At 36.5% G+C, this 21,329-nt stretch overlaps 1 protein-coding gene across 1 annotated transcript in view; it reads left to right on the forward strand.

The window, feature by feature from the left end:
* Positions 1 to 21,329, forward strand: part of gfra2b (GDNF family receptor alpha 2b) — a 57,693-nt gene that overhangs the window by 27,069 nt on the left and 9,295 nt on the right. Inside the window, exons 4-7 of the mRNA XM_016473158.1 lie at positions 7,250 to 7,634; positions 17,877 to 17,986; positions 19,931 to 20,071; positions 20,475 to 20,671. Coding sequence (XP_016328644.1) covers positions 7,250 to 7,634; positions 17,877 to 17,986; positions 19,931 to 20,071; positions 20,475 to 20,671 — 833 coding nt within the window. The remainder of the gene's footprint in view (positions 1 to 7,249; positions 7,635 to 17,876; positions 17,987 to 19,930; positions 20,072 to 20,474; positions 20,672 to 21,329) is intronic.

The following is a 21,329-nucleotide window of genomic DNA, read 5'->3' on the forward strand; positions in this document are numbered from 1 at the left end:
ACGACGCCATACACGCTGTCTGCCATCTTCCCTGTACAGTGAAAACCGGGATTCATCCTTGAAGAGAACACCTCTCCAAAGTGCGAGACGCCATCGAATGTGAGCATTTGCCCACTCAAGTCGGTTACGACGACGAACTGCAGTCAGGTTGAGACCCCGATGAGGACGACGAGCATGCAGATGAGCTTCCCTGAGACGGTTTCTGACAGTTTGTGCAGAAATTCTTTGGTTATGCAAACCGATTGTTGCAGCAGCTGTCCGGGTGCCTGGTTTCAGACGATCTTGGGAGGTAAAGATGCTGGATGTGGAGGTCCTGGGCTGGTGTGGTTACACGTGGTCTGCAGTTGTGTGTTCTGCCAAATTCTCTGAAACGCCTTTGGAGACGGCTTATGGTAGAGAAATGAACATTCAATTCACAGGCAACAGCTCTGGTGGACATTCCTGCAGTCAGCATGCCAATTGCACGCTCCCTCAAAACTTGCGACATCTGTGGCATTGTGCTGTGTGATAAAAATTCACATTTTAGAGTGGCCTTTTATTGTGGCCAGCCTAAGGCACACCTGTGCAATAATCATGCTGTCTAATCAGCATCTTGATATGCCACACCTGTGAGGTGGATGGATTATCTCGGCAAAGGAGAAGTGCTCACTAACACAGATTTAGACAGATTTGTGAACAATATTTGAGAGAAATAGGCCTTTTGTGTACATAGAAAAAGTCTTAGATCTTTGAGTTCAGCTCATGAAAAATGGGGGCAAAAACAAGTGTTGCGTTTATAATTTTGTTCAGTGTAGTTGCAAAGGTTATGCATATGTTATATATAAAAATACATGCTGATTCAGATTACACCAGATTTCCGATCACAAATTGAATTATAAAACAAATTTGACATGTTTTTACACTCCTTAGTCTCCCTTAAATATGACTAGTCGCTTAAATCAAACGCAAAATGTGCAAGATGCAGTCCAAAATCAGCAGATTTTTTCCACTCAGGGCTGAAGCCAAAACAAAATCAAATATTTTCCTTTCATAATTCCTTTCCCTCTCTGGCGAAAGCCTCCGTAAACTGGCTCTCCTTGAGGATTTGTTTGAGACCCTTTCCCTCTGACACGAGATAAGATGAATATCAAGACCAAAACAACACACCTCTGAGCACACGTTTCGCTTCTAATGCAGGACTGGAAAAGCACTCATAACATAAAAATAATCAGACATCTTGTTACATGGCTCTCCTGTTCATTTGTCAATGAACAGATGACTGCTCACATCTGCTTGGTTCTTTGAAGAATTGCCATCGGACCCGGGTATGATAGATTCTCAAGACAGGAAAGGGAGATAAGAGGATAATAGAAAGGGACTTTATAAAAAAAGAAAGAAAAAAGAATGGCCACACTATAGAGAGAGCAGTGGAACATTAAAGGATGCTTTCGATGAGTGTTTCCAATTGATTACTGTGGAACAGCCAGCTAAGATGGGAGTGATGTTGAAAGAGTGTTTATGCTCTGCAATTGCCAGCAGATTTAAAAGCAAGAAAAGGTTCTGAGGAGCATGGATTAATTTTTATTTTAACCTGGTGCCGGATGCATGATAATCAGATTTTGCCGAGTTGCTGAGATGAGATTGTGTACAGTCAGAATTTCTTTGTCTCAAAATCATTTATTGCTGTTTTTGCATCAGTAGATCAAGCCAGAGACTAACATGTTGTTTCTCTTAATAGAGTTAAAATAATCAGTTATTTAAATTGTGATTAAATTATATAAAGAAAACGATCAATGAACGCTCTCTTTATAATCGCTGGAGTCACACACCGTGAGTTTATTATCAATGATGCAGTCTACACTGCACAATGAATCTCTTATTTACTGTACATCACTGTTAGTTATGATGAAGGCATTTGCGAGTGCAAAACTCGAGTTGCAATGATGAGATCACTGTATTCATACACTCAACAGTCTGTCATCTGGTGCAATGAACCTGAAACAAGGAAGTTTTGAGCTCTGAAACTCACAGCATGATTTTATAGTACAATGACCTGGTACATGCCAAAAGATCAAAGAAAATCTGATTTTAATTCATGACCCTTTTAAGTCAGAACAAAAAGAAATTTCTCAATGGCCATCAATACAAGAATTTTATTATTTTAAAAAGAAATGAATACTTTTATTTCGAAATTGCACATTAAAAAGATCAAATGTGACTAAAGATAATATTACACACAAAAAAATGTTTTGTTTTTAAATTAAATAAATGCTGTTCTTTTGAACTTTCTGTTCAACGTTGAACGTGAATCACGATTTCCAGGACAGTATTTGGCTGAGATATAACTATTTGAAAATCTAGAATCTGAGGGTGCAAAAAAATCAAAATATTGAGAAAATCGCCTTTAAAGTTGTCCAAATGAAGTTCTTAGCAATGCATATTACTAATCAAAAAATACGTTTTGATATATTTACGGTAGGATATTTACAAAATATCTTCATGGAACATGATCTTTACTTACTATCCTAATAATGTTTAGCATAAAAGAAAAATGGATAATTTTGACCCATACAATGTATTTTTGTCTATTGCTACAAATATACCTGTGCAACTTATGACTGGTTTTGTGGTCCAGGGTCACAAATAATGTAATTACATTAATGTTTAATATAAAAATATGAAAAATTGGAAAAATATAAATGATACTATTATATATGAAACTAAAACTGCCAGAAGGTGACAGAAAATATAAATAAATTAATCATATATCATTCATTCATTCAAACAGTTTGTTCAAACTGGCTGATTTATTCCTGTACAATCCAAGTGACTTTATAAATGGGTCATTGAATTATTAATTTACCCGATTCATTCATAAATGTTGAATCAATTAAGAATGAAACACCACTCTGTGTTGCAACTGTTCTGCTTTGACTGGAACGGTTTTGTTGGCGAAAGAGCAAAAACAGTCAAAATTTACAATATTGTGTGTCTAAAAGGTCAAATTATAATAATTAATTATAATAAATATCACATTTGCAGTCATGCTGATATTCTGTAAAACAGCACTCTTAATTGTGTGATATTGCTTAAATATGTTATAAACAAAAATAATAACTCATACAGGGCCAATCATATCTTGAATTTTGGGGACATTGTTATTAATATTGCTAGCATTTCATAACATTCCTGCTGAATACCCGAGTGACGGCTGCTGAAAATCACAGGAATAAGTGACATTTTAAAATATATTCAAATAGAAAATAGTTAATTAAAATTGTAGTATTATTTCACAACATTACTGTTTTTACTGTATTTTTGATCAAATTAATACTGGACATAAGATATTAACCAATCCTAAACTTTTGAATACAATACAGTGTATTGTAAAAACTGCATTCATTAAAAAACATTAATAATAAAATAAAATAAATTCTAAAATTGCCCAATAACCAATATGGTATCAATATATACTGCACCGTTTGAAATTATTGGGTATTTTCTCCCCAGTAATTCACATAAAACGGCTCTTTGAAACGGCAAGAAAAACGAATACCAACAACATTAGCAGTACTGAAGAGAACTCAAACGTACATTACTTCATGCACCCTTAAGCTACCATGCTTTGACCAAACATACATAATTAAATTATTAAAGCACAAGGGCTTATGGATATTCCCCCCAGCCTTAATTTTGTACTTGATTATTTTGATTTAGCACATAAGAGCATACATATTTGAGCTATGATTCCAAAACATGGCATTTAAAGTTTATTTGTTTTTATCAATTCCATTAAGAACAGGCTGTTTGATGAACACAGTCCTTGTCTAAGGACTTCTAGGGGTTTCTGAAGAAGAAGTGAGATTGTGTTTGCGTCATAAGTCATTGGGAAAGAGGGGTGAGGAGCTGTTGTCTGGCAAGAGAGCAGGGATGTTTTTGCTAGTGAGGCAATCAGCGGACAGGTACACTTTCCACTTACATGACCTTGTGAGAAGCGAGGCCTCAGTGAGATCTGTTTTGAAGCCCCTGCCTGATTCCCTCAGCTTTAATAAAACATGTGCAAGAGCGCAGTAAGGAAGCGCTTTGAGCCAGGAATACTGTAAAAACCTTGTCTGTCAGAGAGATAACAAGGTAGCTCTGGCGTAGTGCTAATTGGCCATTGCGTTCCTATATGCAAAGAATATTTATCACTTCTGGCAGGACTTGAGAGCTTTTCCTTTTTTTCCACTTGAACAGTTTTGCCCTTTGCAAACAGTGCATTTTATCAGCGTATTTGAAGATGCAAAATGAGATAATGAGTTTTGGAAATGTTGGCCGGTGTTCCTTTGGGGTGGGATGTTAAGACTCCTTAAAAAGCACACACTGGTTAGAATAAATCAGAACCTTGACACATTACAGATAAAGGGGGCCTCCAAGGGCCATGTCTTCGCTGCCAGACCCCACACAGGCAAAAACGTTGTATTTGGCCCAACAATATTTCCCATGTGTTTTGCTGTTTAACAGCAATAGTACATGATTGCTTCATTACAGTATACATACAAAAATATTTTTCTACCAAAATAGATTTCTTTCTTTTGGCTCATACATAGGATATGCAGCATGTTTTTGATTCACTAAAATTAACCAGATCTTAAGAATAATTTGTTCAGAAATCAGACTACACTGATAACACTGATCTTAAGAGCCATCTGTCAGGAATAACACTACAATGACTGCATGTTTTTGAATCACCAAAATGATCGTGTTAATTTTTTGGAGAATCAGACTAAAACATGGTCACAATTTATGCTATAGATTCACCAAAAAGAATCAACTCATAAGGGTGATTAGTTCATTTACACTGTCACGTTGTATGTTATAAAAATACTTGTAAATGTCATTTCAGGTATCAGATTACTACACTAATTGCACTACATGTTTTTGAGCCCCCAAGAAGAAAAGTTTCTAAAGATTAATTTATTCATGAATCGGACCACATTGGTTATACTATATTGATTCACTAAAAAGAATAGACACAAAAATGCAAGTTCCAAGAATGTTAAGCGAAATTCATCCACATTAATTTTTTTGAAAGATGCATCCAGCTCCACTAATGGACAGACTTGAATGTAAAAGAGCATTCACAAATATCTAAACCAAAATGACTAACATAAAAAGTTAAATATCACTGGGTAAATATTGCCTTAACAACCCTTAGAGCAGTGGTTCTCAACCTTTTTGTCCACTGGGCCGCACTATGGTCCAAGTGCAAGTCTCACAGGCCGCACGCATATCATGTACATATGTGACCCTGGACCACAAAACCAGTCTCAAGTCGCTGGGGTATATTTGTATCAATAGCCAAAAATACTTTGTATGGGTCAAAATTATTGATTTTTCTTTTATGCCAAAAATCATTAGGATATTAAGTAAAGATCGATTGTAAGTTGTACTCTGTAAGACTCGCACGGAAGGGTGGCTTGACACGCGACATTGCCGAAATCAAGCATAGCGTTAGTTCTGGCAGGTCACGTTAGTCAAGCTCGCATCAGCTGACTCTCAGCTGATCCCCATCTACCTATAGGAATACGACACCTATCTAAGCATTCATATATAAGGTCCCTCAGTATTATCAGCAGTTTTACATAAAATTATTGAACTTTAACAATATCTGCAATACATTTACGTTGGTTCTGTTCTGTTTACTCTGGGGTGGTTATTGCTGCTCTCCCTGCTCTCATCCATGTTAGGCTGCATGGATGCGCAGGGAGTTCTTGCCCAGAACAGAACCATACCGCCAATCAAAACTGTATGCTAATTGTCAATCATCTTTGACTATAGTGGTCCTGACAGAAAATGTGCATTCACAAATGTAGCCTATGTTGATCTACATATGGAAAGCACTTTCGAATTTAATAATCTGAGGTTCTCTCCAGAGCTCTTTTGCCACATTTCAGCAATTAAGGATGATTGCTGCATAGTAGTGTTTCATTTTGCCTGAACATCTTCAAGTGAGTGGCGGGGCAAACCGAAAGTCCAGCACTCTCCTACCTTCACTGCTGATACTGCGACTATTCTTGTTTGTATGTGTTCCTTCGCTGGCATTTTCCACATTTAGTTTTTCTCCCTTAATAACAAATTTGTCCATTCTGATGCTCAATTTTACCAAACTAATGGCTGCTGATGACTATTTGAATTGACTTCTGCCAAAGTGAGCGCTTGTAAGTGTTCGTTAAATGCGTAACGTGGGGCTGTGCAAAAAATCAAATGCAATTTTCATGCGTATCTCTTCAGTAAAGCCGCTCCTGTGATTAGAAGTAAATATCCAGCACGTGCGTTCAGATGGAGCGGCATTTACTACACAGAGCCGTAGTTCACTGACAAGCTACACAAAATCGTGTTCAAAATCGCAGGCGATTCATTGCCGATTTGATTCAAATCGCATTCGATTTTTTGCACAGCCCTAGCGTAACGTTAATTAGCCTACGTGAGTACAGGTCTGCTCATGTCTGAAAATAATATATGAAAAACTAAATTATTTTACATAACAAAAACATTGTAAAACTGAAAGTTATTTTTAAAATTGTGTTCAGCATGGTGGGCTGCATTTGAATTCATGATGGGCCGCGGGTTGAGAACCACTGCCTTAGAGTGTTTCCAAAAGTAGATAATTAAATATTCACAAAATCATGCTAGTGTGACCAGTCTCAGCCTGGAGCATGACAATGACAAAGCCATCTCAGTGAGAATTTCAACTCAGAAAAGACTGAGACTATCTTCTAAATGACAAGCAAGAGCTATTTCACACTGAACCACCCAAGACTTCTAACAATGGCTTATCCAGCAGTTCTCATTGGGCAAAATCTAATTAAACATGCTTCAAAGGACAAAAGCTCGACTAGCATGAAGCCGCCTGTGCATGTTGAAATGAAAAACGCTATTAGAGATCATGTTAGCTCCTATCAAAAAGTCGGAAAAGGTCATAATATGTCATGGTTTTCAAGCGGAGATGTGAATAGAGGCTAATTTGGAGGACGCATGCACAGCCAGGGTAATATTTGATAAATGTGCTTGTCTTGATTATTTTCATGTACGAGTATTGCAAAATGCCTTTATTAGAGGAATACATGTGCATTGACATTTGCAGGCTCAAAAGCTGAAGCAACCTGACAGTGCGTCGCCTGTGTGCCTGAGTAGACACATCTAAATACGTATTTTCACTCAAATCTGACTTGTCTCTGTTTAACCAAGCATGCTGACCCTCACTGCTCTCCTCTATCTGTGCCCACAGCCATGGACTCTGCTTCTGCAAAAGGGAATCTGTGTTCTGACACGGGCAAGCCCTGCAATCCATGCCTGGATGCAGCAAAAGCCTGCAACCTCAACGACACCTGCAAGAAACAGCGTACTGCACTCATGGCCACCTGCAGCCCTGCAACTTCCATTCAGCAAGCGCAGGAACCCTGCAACCGAAAGCGCTGTCACAGGGGTCTGCGGCAGTTCTTTGACCGCGTGCAAACGGAATTCAGCTACCCGCTGGTCTTCTGCTCCTGTCGGGATAAAGCATGTGCTGAACGTCGCCGGCAAACCATCATGCCTGCGTGTTCTTTTGAGGAGAAGTCAAAACCAAACTGCCTTGAGCTAAGGAGGACCTGCCGTTCAGATCCGCTCTGCAGGTAAGGTTATTTCGTCCGGGTCACGGCACCAGAAATACAAAAAATAGGCTGACAGTTTGGTAGGGCTGCAGCTAACAATTTTGATGAACGATTTAACATGTGCATGCTCTATTAAATATTTGAAGAGTCTAACAACGACAGTGACATTTAACCCCTCACTTGACCTGACTCTATTAATTTATTAAAAAATACAATAAAAAAAAAATCAATTCATACCTACAATGACTTTTGTCAAAATTACCTTTTAATTTCTAAATTTAAATCAGGGCTGCACGATAAATCGGAATGAAATCGCTATAAGGCAGAAGCTGCGATTATCATGTGTATCTTTCAGTGAAGCACGGTTCTGTGATCAGTAGTAAATCTCCATCCGAAAGCCAGAGGGCTCTCTCATGCGGAAACTCCAAATATGCCCCGCAGAAGAAATCCAAGAGATCCCTATAGCGGTAGCTGAATAAACAGAAGATTCAACTGCTTTCATTGATTCAATGTGACTAATAAACACAGGACTACGGCAATATGTGATTTATCTGAGTTCTTATTATAATTTTCATTATAATAAAGTATATAATAATGCAATGCTAATCGACTTAGCCTTTATCACTGCTTAGAATACTATGAATTATGTTGCCTGCTTTATTCTGTTTAAGCCACATCATCTCACAGAAGGATTTATTTTAAACACTCGACTGACGTTATGAAGTGAGTTTGGAGTAAAAACATGTTATTATATGTGGTATTTTCACATGCTTTCACAACAGCTGTCATTGTCGCAGAACGATATCTTAGATCTCATTATCGCACAATTAAATAGTCTGCAATAATGAACGCGATATTGCGTAGCTTGTCAGTGAACTACAGCTCTGTGTATTAAATGCTGCTCCATCTGAAAGCACGTGATGGAAATGTAATACTAATCACAGAACTGGCTTTACTGACAAGATGCGCATGACTTTTGCATTCGATTAATCGTGCAGCCCAAATGTATAAATTAAAAAATGACATAAATTAAAAAATGTCAAGATGATACAACTGTCCTGATATCATAATTAAGAGAAAAGAAAAGTTTAATAAAAAAAGTTAGACGACTTGAATATACCTCTTTTATTTTATTTTTATTTATTTTTTTCTAATTTCAAATTAATAAAAAAAAAATTAGTCCACAATGTAATATATCAGGATGACAGGTCTGTCCTGATATCATAACTAAGAAAAAAAGAGACTCATTAATAAAATTAAATGATATACCTCTTTCATGGTGTTTTTTTTTTATATATTTTTTTTTTAATTCAAATTAATATTGATATTTTTAGGCCACAAAGTCAAATATGTCAGGATAATTCAACTGTCCTGATATCATAATTAAGAGAAAATGTTTAATTAAAAAAGTTAAATGTCTTGAATATACCTCTTTTATTTTTATTTATTTTTTCTCTGAATTAAAAGTAATTTTTAAAATATTTTTAGGCCATAAAGTCAAAATGTCACGATGACACAACTGTCCTAATACCATAATTAAATAAAAAAGTCTCATAAAAACTAATAAATAAATGACTTGAATACCTCTTTTGTGTTTTCACCCCTTTTCTGAATTAAAATTACTTTTGATATTTGTAGGCCACAAAGTCAAACATTTCAGGATGACACAACTATCCTAATATCAATTATTAAGTCTCATTAAAAAAATAAATGACTTGAATATACATATTTTAAGTTTTTTATATTTTATTTGATATTTTTGATACCATATAGTACATCATGTCATAATAATATAACTGTCCTGATATCATAATTAAGAAAATAAATGCCTCATTTAGAAGTTAAATTGCTAAAGTAAAAAAAAATTAAAAATCTTAGAAGAAAAAAAATGAAACCGTTTCACTGCTTAGTAATATTTAATAATATGTCTGTCAAATCAAAGTCATGTGGTGCAACCAACATGCAGAATCCCTGAAGTTAACAGTGCAAAGACTTGAATAATAAATAATAAAATTAATTGTATTTTACTTGTATTATTGACTATTACTGATTAGCTGTTGTAGGTCAACTCTAAATAGTAGGGCTACTATAAATTACCTTCAGAAGGAACAGTAGCAACAGAAATGACATTGGATCAGTAGGTGATCCATATACTCAACACACATTACAAACATTGAATCAGCAGGAGATCCATAAGCTCAAAAACATGGTAGAGATTGAATCCTTAGGTGGTCAAAAAACACTTCACTACAGAAGTAACCGATATGTAATCTATATAGCCAAGGACACACAACCCATTAAAAGCTAATTATTGACCCAAACGCTGACAGACAACCAATTGCAGCACTGTATCTACTATAAGGTTTGATCAGCATACGGTGCATTCAAGCATGCAATGTCTTGACCCTGTCTTATCACTTAATTTCAGAAGAACAAAAAAATCAGTGATCAATCACACAACCAGTGAACACTTACGGTCTATTAGCAACATTTAGAATAGGTGTTTTATCGAGTGGGGAATGGTAATTAACCTAGTATTGTGAACTAGGAGAAAATCGATGGGCTGTGTCAAATGAAACGTTCTCTTTTGAGCCTGTGCTCAGTTCATGTGTAATTCATCAACAGTCACCTGGGACTGCAAGAGATTGCCCGAACATAAACCTGTATTTGAAAGGCACTGAATGAAAAAGCAACTCTAAAAACCAGCTTCTTACTCATGCTTAAAAAGAAGCTAGGGGTCACAAACACTATTTAATTGAACTGCAAGACCTAAAGATTGCATTAAATGAAATGCCACAGTGCTGTTGTCGATGAAATTATGGCACTTATTTCTTTACAAAACACTGTATGGTTTTATTCATTTATGCCATACTTTTTGGGCTGATTAACTTTTAAACAAATGAATGTACTTGTAAGTTAAAGGTGAAGCATGTCATTTTTGTGCCACTATAGTGAAAACTAAAATGGAAAAAAAACCTTCTCTAACCCCAGACGAACAAATAGTCTGAAACCCAACCGAGAAGAATACAATTGCATTCGGTGCCATTAGTGGTGCAGAAATTACAGAAGTGATAAAAGATTATAGAAAATATCCTTTAGTCAAGCTTCCTACACTCAAATTTGATGAATTACATCTTGATTATATACACAATGTCATGAAAATAGCAGGATGTTAGCTTAGAGGTCACCTTTTGATTTGGTCATTTTGATAACCATATTTTGATACTATCATATCGATTTCTGTAATTTATCAAACAGGATGGATTATTTTAGAGTGACAAAACAAATCTAAAACTACAAAACATCACACAATTCATCAAATCCACTGCTAAACACTTATGTTACATGCTAACTTAAGTTGAATGTGGGAATACTTGAGTAAAATTTTCCCATTTCAAACCTAAAAGCATTCTAGTATTCTAGTCAATCATCATTATAGACAAATGTAAACAAAACAAGATGGCTCCACTCACCTATAGACAATTTCATTAGGTTGCCGCCATCTTGGAAATGACATCAAATGGCACCTGCAGTCAAGAGTTGTTTGGTCTCAAATTTACAAGCTGAATATTCAGTAAATCCAAGCAGGAGGTGAAAAGCACACCTATACTGTTGCTTCCTCAATAAAAATGATGTCACTTCCTGGATGATGATGTCATTGGGAAACTGGCTTTTGCTAGGCAAAAACTATTTATGCTTAATGTTTTTTAAGATAATAAACTACAATAAACTAAACAACAAAATATGATTTCAGGCTACACTGATTATGTCAGGTTCTACAGGGTTAAATAGTTGTTATATTGTGTTAAAATACATAATATGATAATATGATCTTTAAAACAAATGAGGTATTCTTTTTAATAATAAGACATGTTTCACATTAAAATGTACTGCACTGTAGGAATGACCCATATACTGTATAAAACAAGCCCAAATAAAACATCAGGGTGAGGGAAATGCATGCAAGCTTGACATTTTATCTATCCTGCATTCAACAAGCTTGTCTGGTGCATCCTTAACTCCTGCACTTATTACATGTATGGCCACTGGGCTCCAGACCCTTTGTCCTCAAACACTGTGTGATGTGTGAACTGAGAGAAAAGCGAGGGCCCCCACCAGGCCAACCTGAGGACTTTGGCTGCCCTTTCTATCTGTCATAGCCTCCAGAAATCACCTTGCCTTTCCCATAGCAGGAGACTGGAGGACATCCAACAGAACTGACTCAGTGCAGTGCTGAGGATACAGTAAACAGACACACTCATATGTATTGTTATGCCTGACTTGAATAACTTTCCGAGACCCTGTCATTCATTTTGTCCTCTGTAAAGGGCATTTTGTTTGTAATCTTAGTGTATCTTAAGGAGGACATCCTGGACTTTTCAGAGACAACAAATGTCCCATAGTTTTAAAAAAGTGCTTTCAAATTAGGATGTTTAAAAAAAAAAAAACCCACACATTATTTAATGTCTTCTTTATGTAATTATAATACATATTTTTATGTTCACAAGTAAATGTAAAGAATAAACAAATATTTAATTTTGCTGGATATGTAATTTAACAAAAACTGGTGCTAATCTACCAGTAAGCAATATAGTTTATTTAATTCATTAGTGCCTCATCCATCCCTATGGTATATTATCCATGGGCCAACTGTTGTAATGGGACAAGTACAGCAAATAAAAGGGCAGTTCTCATGCCAGTTACTAATCTAAGGATTTTATGTGGCATTTACTTACACTAAAAAGCCTAAAAACATTTTGGAGGCCACATCTCTCTAATCATTAAAGCTCCTGGCTGCTTTCATTTACTCAATTTTTCTTTTACTTTAACATAAATGCATTATTTATTTGATATCCAGTGTTTAATGGTGCATTTCGATACATTCCATATACTTTGATGCTTTTCCATCTCATACCTGAACACAAATGAGATTAATCTGAGCTTTTGAAATTGTCCAAAAGCATTTTGAATAAGCTATCATACAGATGAAGCTTTGGCTTAAGCTTGAAAGCTGAAAAAGCCAGTCGTGGACTCTTATTTGAGTCAGGTGACATGGATATTAGATTCAGTGTGCCTTCAGGAGTTGTGTAAATGATTCATGGTCTTGTTGCTTAGACTTCATGGTCATGAATCCCGCTGGACCCCCGGACTTCTTAGAAGATGCTAATTTAACCACACAAGTGTAAAAATATGCACACACATGCAGTCGCAGGAAATAAATCACATTAAAATAGGTACAAGTTTAGAATTTAAAAACAGTGCCTCCCTTTTATTTAACAGCTAAAGACTCCTGAAGTCTGAAATTCCCAAACGAAAATATGTACAATATGGACTTATTATTAGAGCACAGTCAGGAGATGTTCAGAAACTCTGTGGACATGTTAAAGTTGAAGTATAATGAGATCTTTCCTAACAGCTGAAGGACCATTTTCAAATGAACTATAGAAACAGAAAGAGTCATAGCCTGCCTGAAATATTTGGCCTTGATACTCTGCTTGTCCGAGTACGTGCTTGTCTATTGTTTGCGGATATCCATGCTGGGCCGAGGCCAGAGTATAAAGAGGACAAGCACCCCATCCATCTGTTCCTAAATCATCAGTGATAAACACTCCAATTAGGAAATGAGTGGGCTGCCATGATTCACTGCTGAAGAATGAAACACATTTGTCATCTTAATGGTACATTCAGTAATTGTGTTAAAGTTTAAAAAATGTTTTGCTTAAAGAAATTAACATTAAACAGAAATGTCAATGAAAGGATAAAGATTTATTCTTAGACTTTCAGATATATTAGTTGCTTATTCTTCATGAAGTGGATCTCCCCCAATGGGCTGCACAATGTTTACATCATATGACCAGCCTTGCAAGGTACTGTTACTAATAATAATAATACTTTGTTTTATATAGAGCCTTTAGCTAGTGCTCTTTACAGTAAACATAGTAGTTTACTAAGACTAAACAAAAAAAACAAATGAAATATACTACAAATACTACAGATTCAATATAATATATACCAGAGTATTGATCAGCATGTATGTGATTCACCATTTGAGACTGAATAAATAACAAATCAAACTGTTTTGCAGTGAGGTGGCAGCAGCTAAACAAACTGCATCATCCAAGCCACTAGGTGTCACTATATAACACCAAAACTACTGGGCAAAGCAGTAAATTTATTGTAAAGTAACTCTTTTTTGAAAAGATACTAACAAAAAGTAGCTAAAAATGTTAAAACTATTAAAGGAAGACATAGTCTTTTTCAAAATAAATGAGCAATTTTACATGAGTAGCAGTGTGATATGCCGATATACAGCCATAGTGCACGGCTACGAGTGTGATATTTTGCGTTTATACAACAGTTCGATGGCACAAGTGTGTACATACATAAGAAACAACGTAGTGTCTTTAAAAACCCTCTTTTGTGCAGAACTACTTCCTTACACCACGGATTCAAATCACAATTTGACGGTTTAACAGTTGAGCCCAAGCCTCCGTTACTAATTCAAAAACGTCACTTTAGAACTAGAACGAGTTGCTTGATTAAAAACTTACTGTATTACTGTATTAAAAGCTCACTATATTATGTAGAGTTGAGTATTATGTAACCCAGGGTATTTCTGCTTTTCTAAAAGCGCCACCTACTGTCAGAGAATAAGTCTGTATAATAATTCATCTTCTTTTTTTAACACATTGGTTTGAACAGACAAATTGCATGCAAAAAATTAGACCCAATAGGCTTTAATATTGTCATTAGCTAGTGTAAGCTGCTAGACTGTCCAAGACCATCAACAAAACTAGATGGCCATATCAGCTGAAGGTGGTCAAGCTAGTTTTGGAACACGTTTACGGGCTAACGATACCAGATACCATGTTCCAAATAACAGCTTCCAGCTTAAGATGGATTTAGCAGGAATAATATATTTTTACAATCAGAGCAGTTTTATTGGGTACATAAACCATCTCATTTAGGGCTACTGAAAAATATAGGTAAATTAGTAGTGTTTCTACATTTATTTAGTTGCTACACTGCATAAGACTACATCTGTGGCAATTCATGAGTATAAAGCATCTAGACCATTGTTAGATTTAGCACAACTATGAATAAACTGGACCAAATATAAAACAGCACATTTGAAATGTGTTAATTTAATTGATACAGGATTGCTGATTAAATCAGTTTGACCAGCTTAGACCAGCTAGCTTCAAAGTAAAAAATGAAAAACCCTGTAATTATTTTTCGGTAACACTTGTTCATCATCTGCAAGTCGCCACAGGTCTGACTAACTCTATGCACATGATGTTTGGCAACGAGAGGGTGACATCCGTTTAGAGATGTCCCTGAATGACATAGCAGGCTCATGAGGTCTCCTGGGGGGAGCAGGTAACGTTAATGCTGATGATGACGGTTTAACACTCCAGCCCTGCAAACCTGTTACCAGGGGCATTCATTTACACATCTCCCACCCTTCTGCCTCCTTGAGCCAGCCAGAATGTAATTAACAATGTAAATCATCAGCTCCACTGAGGGATTCCTTAATTTAGGCAAGCATCGTTATTATGTTCCTGGTCTAATAGAAAAACAAGGCAGCCCATGTGCACCTTTTCTGCTTTGCCAAAAACTCAAACCTCATCATACAACATTATGAATCTGTAGGAAGTTCCTCAGACCCAACACAGCTCTCCCATTTAATTAACATATTTTTGAGAAAATTATTTGTTATTTTCTATGATAATACATCCAGATTTCAAATGGATTTTCATATTTGAAGTGTTGTGAGTTCAACTTGCAACCAGTGTCAAGTGGATAATTTGAGGAAGTGTCAAACACTTAAAATGCTTTGTCATGTTGGATATTAAAATATGCTCTCTAATCCCTACCTAATTTGCAGGAAAATAGTCATTTGAAGGTTTGTTGTCAATAAATAAAATAAATAAATAAAAAAGATTAGTTTCTGTGGTGCTTTCAATATCTCTCTTTGAGATTCACTCAGCAACAGCTCAACCAATAGTGTGAGTTTGGGGGCGGGGTTATCTGTTTGGTTGACCAATGGCAGGTGGGGGAGTGTTTTAGAAACATGTTTGAAAACAATCATTGTTTTGTTTGGTGAAATTACACACTTCACATTTAACTTGTTTTCTTCAAATCAAATAAATGAATGTTAATAAAAAAGACCTGAATACATCGGATTCAGAGAATGAGAGTAATTTTAAGGGTTGGATGCAGTAGAAAAAGCTCCTTAAGGTAAAAACTCCACATTCAATTTTTTTCAAGAGTATTTACTGCCACGTCTACGAGCTTCACGTATCTGCTTCAGGACATGGCTGTGTAAGTTCATGGGGTTGAATCATGATGGTAGACTGATAGAATATTCATGATCTTTGCATAGAACTTGAGCTAAGTGAGGTGGCATGTTGAATTCACAGTAAACTTTCTTTCAGCGGCCCTAAAATAACTTAGCATATGTTAGTTTAAAAATCATGCTGTTTCAATAAGATAAGATTAAAAAATAAGATTTTGCCAGGATCCTGAGAAAAACTGGGTGACCAGAAAGTAATATTTCATTTCTATATTTTTTAACTGTTTTTGTTTGTTTGTGCTTTTTGATTCTCATATTTGTCTTTTCATTTGTTTTGTAATCTTCTATATTTATTTGATCGAAAATACAGTAAAACAATAATATTGTGAAATGTTAATAAAATAAAATTAACTGTTTTCTATTTTAATATATTTTAAATATAATTTATTCCTGTGATGCAAAGCTGAATTTTCAGCATCATTACTCCAGTCTTAAGTGTCACATGATCCTTCAGAAATAATTCTGATTTGCTGCTCAATAAATATTATTATTAATAATATTATTAATATTTCTTATTAAGCCAAAAACAGTTGTGCTGCTTCATATTTTTGTGGAAACTTTTTTTTTTTCTTTAGCTTATCCAAATGTCCCATTTTGTGCAGTCTTTGTGTGTCATCTTTGGACACTGGTGATTATGTATGTATGATAGCTTATTTCTAATTGGTTAAACTGACTGTTACAGCTGACCCCATGTGACATTTTTCCACAGTCTCCTCTAGTTGCATTATGTTAGCAAGGTCTTCCACTCCAGCTCTGTTAAAAATGAATCTATGATGTAGTTGGGAATTTAAATAATTGAGTAATATCTTTGAACTGCTAGTGCCATAATTTGGGAGCACTTCAGTTCGCCCTTTCAGAGCGGTCCACTTTGGATTGCAGTCTCATCAGCATGCATCGCTCCTTGATTGCTGATTTCACACACCTTCATGCCTTTGCCTTTTTTGCCGTGAGTCACGGCAGCGCTTATCTAGAGATAAAGCTTGGGGTGAAAATACGGCACAAAAAGCATCAGAGGAACATCCATTTCCATGTCAATAAAGCAGAGTAGAAAGGATGACCTTTTCGGCAAGAACCCATGAGAGCGATGCAGACACCATTCTTTGTTCTGGGAGGTAAACACCCAGTAGGCAACACATGTGGACCCAACAGCAAGAATGGTTCGGTTAATATTCACACCGTAGCTGAGTTGGTGAGTCAGGGGTCCATACTGCCATGTAGGATGATTCACTATTAATCAAGGTCTCACAGGAGGGCAGCGAGCCTAAGATCTCCATCTCGCCGGCATTATGTGAGGGAAGGATGCGCGGGGCTATTATTCCGAGTTTATGTGTCTGTAAAGTGCTAGGGGAGAGAGTTTATACTCAAGAATAAGTACTAATGTGACCCCCTGCCCACCTCAGGTCTAGTGCTTGGAGCAATCTGTTTCTGAATGCACATAACCCCCTAGGAAGAGGCTATTTGAGGCAGATTGCTTGAGTTTGAGAAATACCACATGGAGTCGAGCAGAAAATGGCCTTGAATTGGAACCCCACCAGACACTAGTTAGGCCTGACAGAACGCATCTCATATTGCACATTCACTGCTGCGTATTGTTTTGGTCTTGGATATTAGAGCATTGATGATAGCGGATGCAGCTGTGGTGATAAATAACTGTTAGAATAAATCTTCCCTTATAACTTGATCCAAAAGTGTGTGACTCTTGGAGCACCTTAAAGAGAAGGTGCAGACGGCGTTATTTGAGAATATGAAAATCCATCCTTTCTTCAGCGTCATGTACTGTAATCGTGCTTTGTAAATATAGAAAGACCTTAGCTTATTCAAGCGTGCATCTAAATCCTATTCAGTCGAATGTGCTAAAAATGTTTCAGGCCTCTTAAATTCTATAATTTGCTTTGTTTTTGGACTAGATCCAGGCTGGCAGACTTCCACATGAATTGCCAGACGACACCGCATTCAATAACAAGCTGTCCTAATGATAACTACCACGGTTGTCTGGTGTCCTACGTTGGACTCATTGGTGAGTGATTATGAGAAAAATCTGCTGCACGGCAATAATAAGAATTTGGAATTGCATTTTAATGGACTGACTCTTTGGAACATGTATTTTGCCTTCTTTAGCTGTTTTAATTAGTGATGCATCAGGAATTTTATTTCAAGAAAGATTATAAAGAACAGGAGAACAGATGAAGGCAAGGGATATTCAAATGTTTTGAAGCCAACGACCCCAAATAAAACAATCCCCTTGGAGTCCCTTTTCCTAAAATTTAAAAGCCACTACATATAAATTATATTTATAAGTTATATTTTATACATAAATTATGTACTATATTTATACAGTCTGATAAAGGCAACATGTAAAATTGTTCAAAAGAAAGATTGTCCGCAAATATATATATACACACACACACATATATATAAGGGGTTTAACGATACACGTATTCGTATTGAACCGTTCGGTACGAGGCTTTCGGTTCGGTACGCATTACAAACCGAACGATTCGTTGGACTAATCCTATTACATATGGAAACTAAAAGAGCTTTAAGTGTGTGAAATATAATGTTCTCAGTGCCACTGTGCTCAACAAGGCAGCCCAAACGCCGTAACAGGCAACGTGCTGTCTAGTGGACGGGCACGCACTGCCAAAGGCTCCGCGATAACCTCCTCTTGCTGGTGTGCGTCGAAAGACGATGATGTTGTATCAACGATTATTTATTGGTAATATTAAGAGGATTTGGCATTTCCAATCAATGTAGGCCTGTTACATTCTTATTTTTATTAGGACTATTATTATTATTATGAAGTTACTTTTATTATTAAATTAAAATTACAATTAATTTGCCCCGCAATATTAGCTACCACATAACTGACGTGCTGCGAGGATAACAAAAGATTAACATTTTATATTTAAAAATGTAAAAAAAAAATATTTTAAAACAGGTCTATATACAATGAAGTATAGGCCTATAATTAAAATATTAACTCAGCAGTCATAAATTAAAATCAATCAATAAAAAGCTTTAGCATATTTCAAGCACCAACTTTCAAAAACAACCTGTTTAACACAAAATACGTTTCTTGTCTTTTTTTTTTCACTATGTATGGGTCACAAGAGAAATATTAAGGGAATAAATGAAAACAGTTCGCTATATGCCGTTATCAGCATATGTTGAAGTAGACTGGTCTCGCGTCGTCTCTGAGAGAATATGCAGCGACAGATGCCGAAAGCTCCTTCATTACGCCGTCATTCCGTTTTTACTTTCACTTTCTGCTTATAGTGAATTGACTTGAGATTAAGACGTTCACCGGCATACCTCTTGCACGAAGTTTGCATGTTGCTTATGTGATATCCATTGGCTCGCCTTCATGGTTTAAAACAGAAGTATTTCCAACATTGCGATTTAAGCTATTACCCCACCCCCCTGATTAAGCAATTATAGTCAGCTTATAATAGTTCTCAACCTTAGTCATTCTGAAGAAGTCTTGTGTCACAGTACAGTCAAAGAGGACAGACTGCAGTGACACAAATGTTGCTCTGCTTCTCACTTGCTTTTGCTTCAGGACCCAGATTTTACATTGGAAATCAAGTGATGTCCCAAAGCCGCTACCTTTATTATTATTATTTTTTACAAATTATATATATATATATATATGTATGTCTTTTTGACAATTTACATAAAATAATCTGAAATAATTACTACTTCTGCTGTGTAAATTAGGCCTGCAAACCATCAGAGAAAATTTTAAATTGCATCCTTTTAGCCTTTTACCTGAAATGAATCCTGGAGGGTTAAAAATCCAGTCGTGCTGTGAACAAACGGACCTCTAAAAGAGAGCAAACCAACAACCTCTGGCCATTATACTCAGCCAAACAGCACATTATACTCCAGACAGCGAGATCTATAAACCAACATGTTCCCACCTAATGAATATTTATGAGAATCTCTACCCTTGGCCTTACAGGATCAGATGTGACTCCAAACTATGTGGATGCGAGCCACACCAACATCACTATTTCCCCTTGGTGTGGCTGTCGAGGCAGTGGAAATCATGAAGCTGAGTGCGAGGCCTTCCTCAGAGACTTCAGAGAGAACACTTGCTTGAGTGAGTGGAGATGAAACCTCACGTAACCTCACAGCCTGAACAGCCATCCTTATGGGCTTAACCTAAATAGCACATTAATGAGAAATGCTATGCCTTACGGGCATGTGATCTCTTTTGCTGAGGGTTTTTTTTTTGCCACATGAAAATTTCATGGCTTTTTCATTCATGTTTTTATTTGCATGTGTGTGTGTGTGTGTGTGTGTGTGTGTGTGTGTGTGTGCGTGGGTCAGGTTTGTGTTTGTGTATTATCGATCGGACCTCTGACCACATCATAGCCACAGAGCCCTGCTCAGTCACCATTAATCTCGGTGCTCCGAGTTCTCAAATGGCAGCTGGCAGCCCCAGCTCCAAACTCAACCATTTCTCTTCATTAACTCGGCTCACTCTGAGACGCCATGCGGAGGAGTAATCATTTACCATTATTCTAGTTATGAAACTCACACACAGCTGACTCTAGTTCCCATCACTGAGTCTCAGTCAGCAGTCCCATCAGTACGGACCAATCTGCAACCGGCTATCATCACCAAACATGTCATCAACTCAAATGATGTCAAGCAAATTGACAGGGCATGTGTTTTCTCCACATGCGCCAACCTTCAGGTAGGTCTAAAAAATTTGTGTCGTTCACTGCATTGTGTTATATTATTACCCAGTGAATCCAAAGCTAAAAAATGAAGGAATTTAAAGATGAAGTATTCCATTTTTATTATTAAATATTAAATAGTTTTTCCTATTCCAGTTTAACCTACATTCTCAGAAAAAGGTACAAGACTGTTACTAAGGCTTACTTGTATGTACACTTTAGGTACTAATATGTAACATTTAGGGGTAAATAAGGTACAAATATATACCTTTAGCTTTTGAACCTTAGGACACCACCCCAGTGACAGCTTTGTACCTTTTTCTAAGAGTGCAGTATGCCGAGACAATTATAAGTAAGCTATTTGTAGGATGATTTAATTAGAAAAGTGCAAACACTGACATGCTGAGGTGTTTTCAAAACATTGTTTGTTTGAGAATTCCAACCAGTCTGACACAGCAACAGCTCAGCCAATGGTGTGAGTTTGGGGTGGTGCTATATGTTTGACTAGCCAATAGCAGACAGAGGGCCTTTACTTTTAAACGGTTGCTGTGGGTTGATTTTTCCCCCCGGGTTAAAGGTTCAACATTGTGTTAATTATATTTCACCGGAATGCTTGTATTGGATTATTTTACTCTACCCAATTTATATTCTATCAATGCTAAAATTCTGCAAGTT

This window comes from Sinocyclocheilus anshuiensis, unplaced genomic scaffold (genome assembly GCF_001515605.1).
Source record: "Sinocyclocheilus anshuiensis isolate Anshui unplaced genomic scaffold, SAMN03320099.WGS_v1.1 scaffold260, whole genome shotgun sequence".
In the NCBI taxonomy this organism is placed as follows: Eukaryota; Metazoa; Chordata; class Actinopteri; order Cypriniformes; family Cyprinidae; genus Sinocyclocheilus; species Sinocyclocheilus anshuiensis.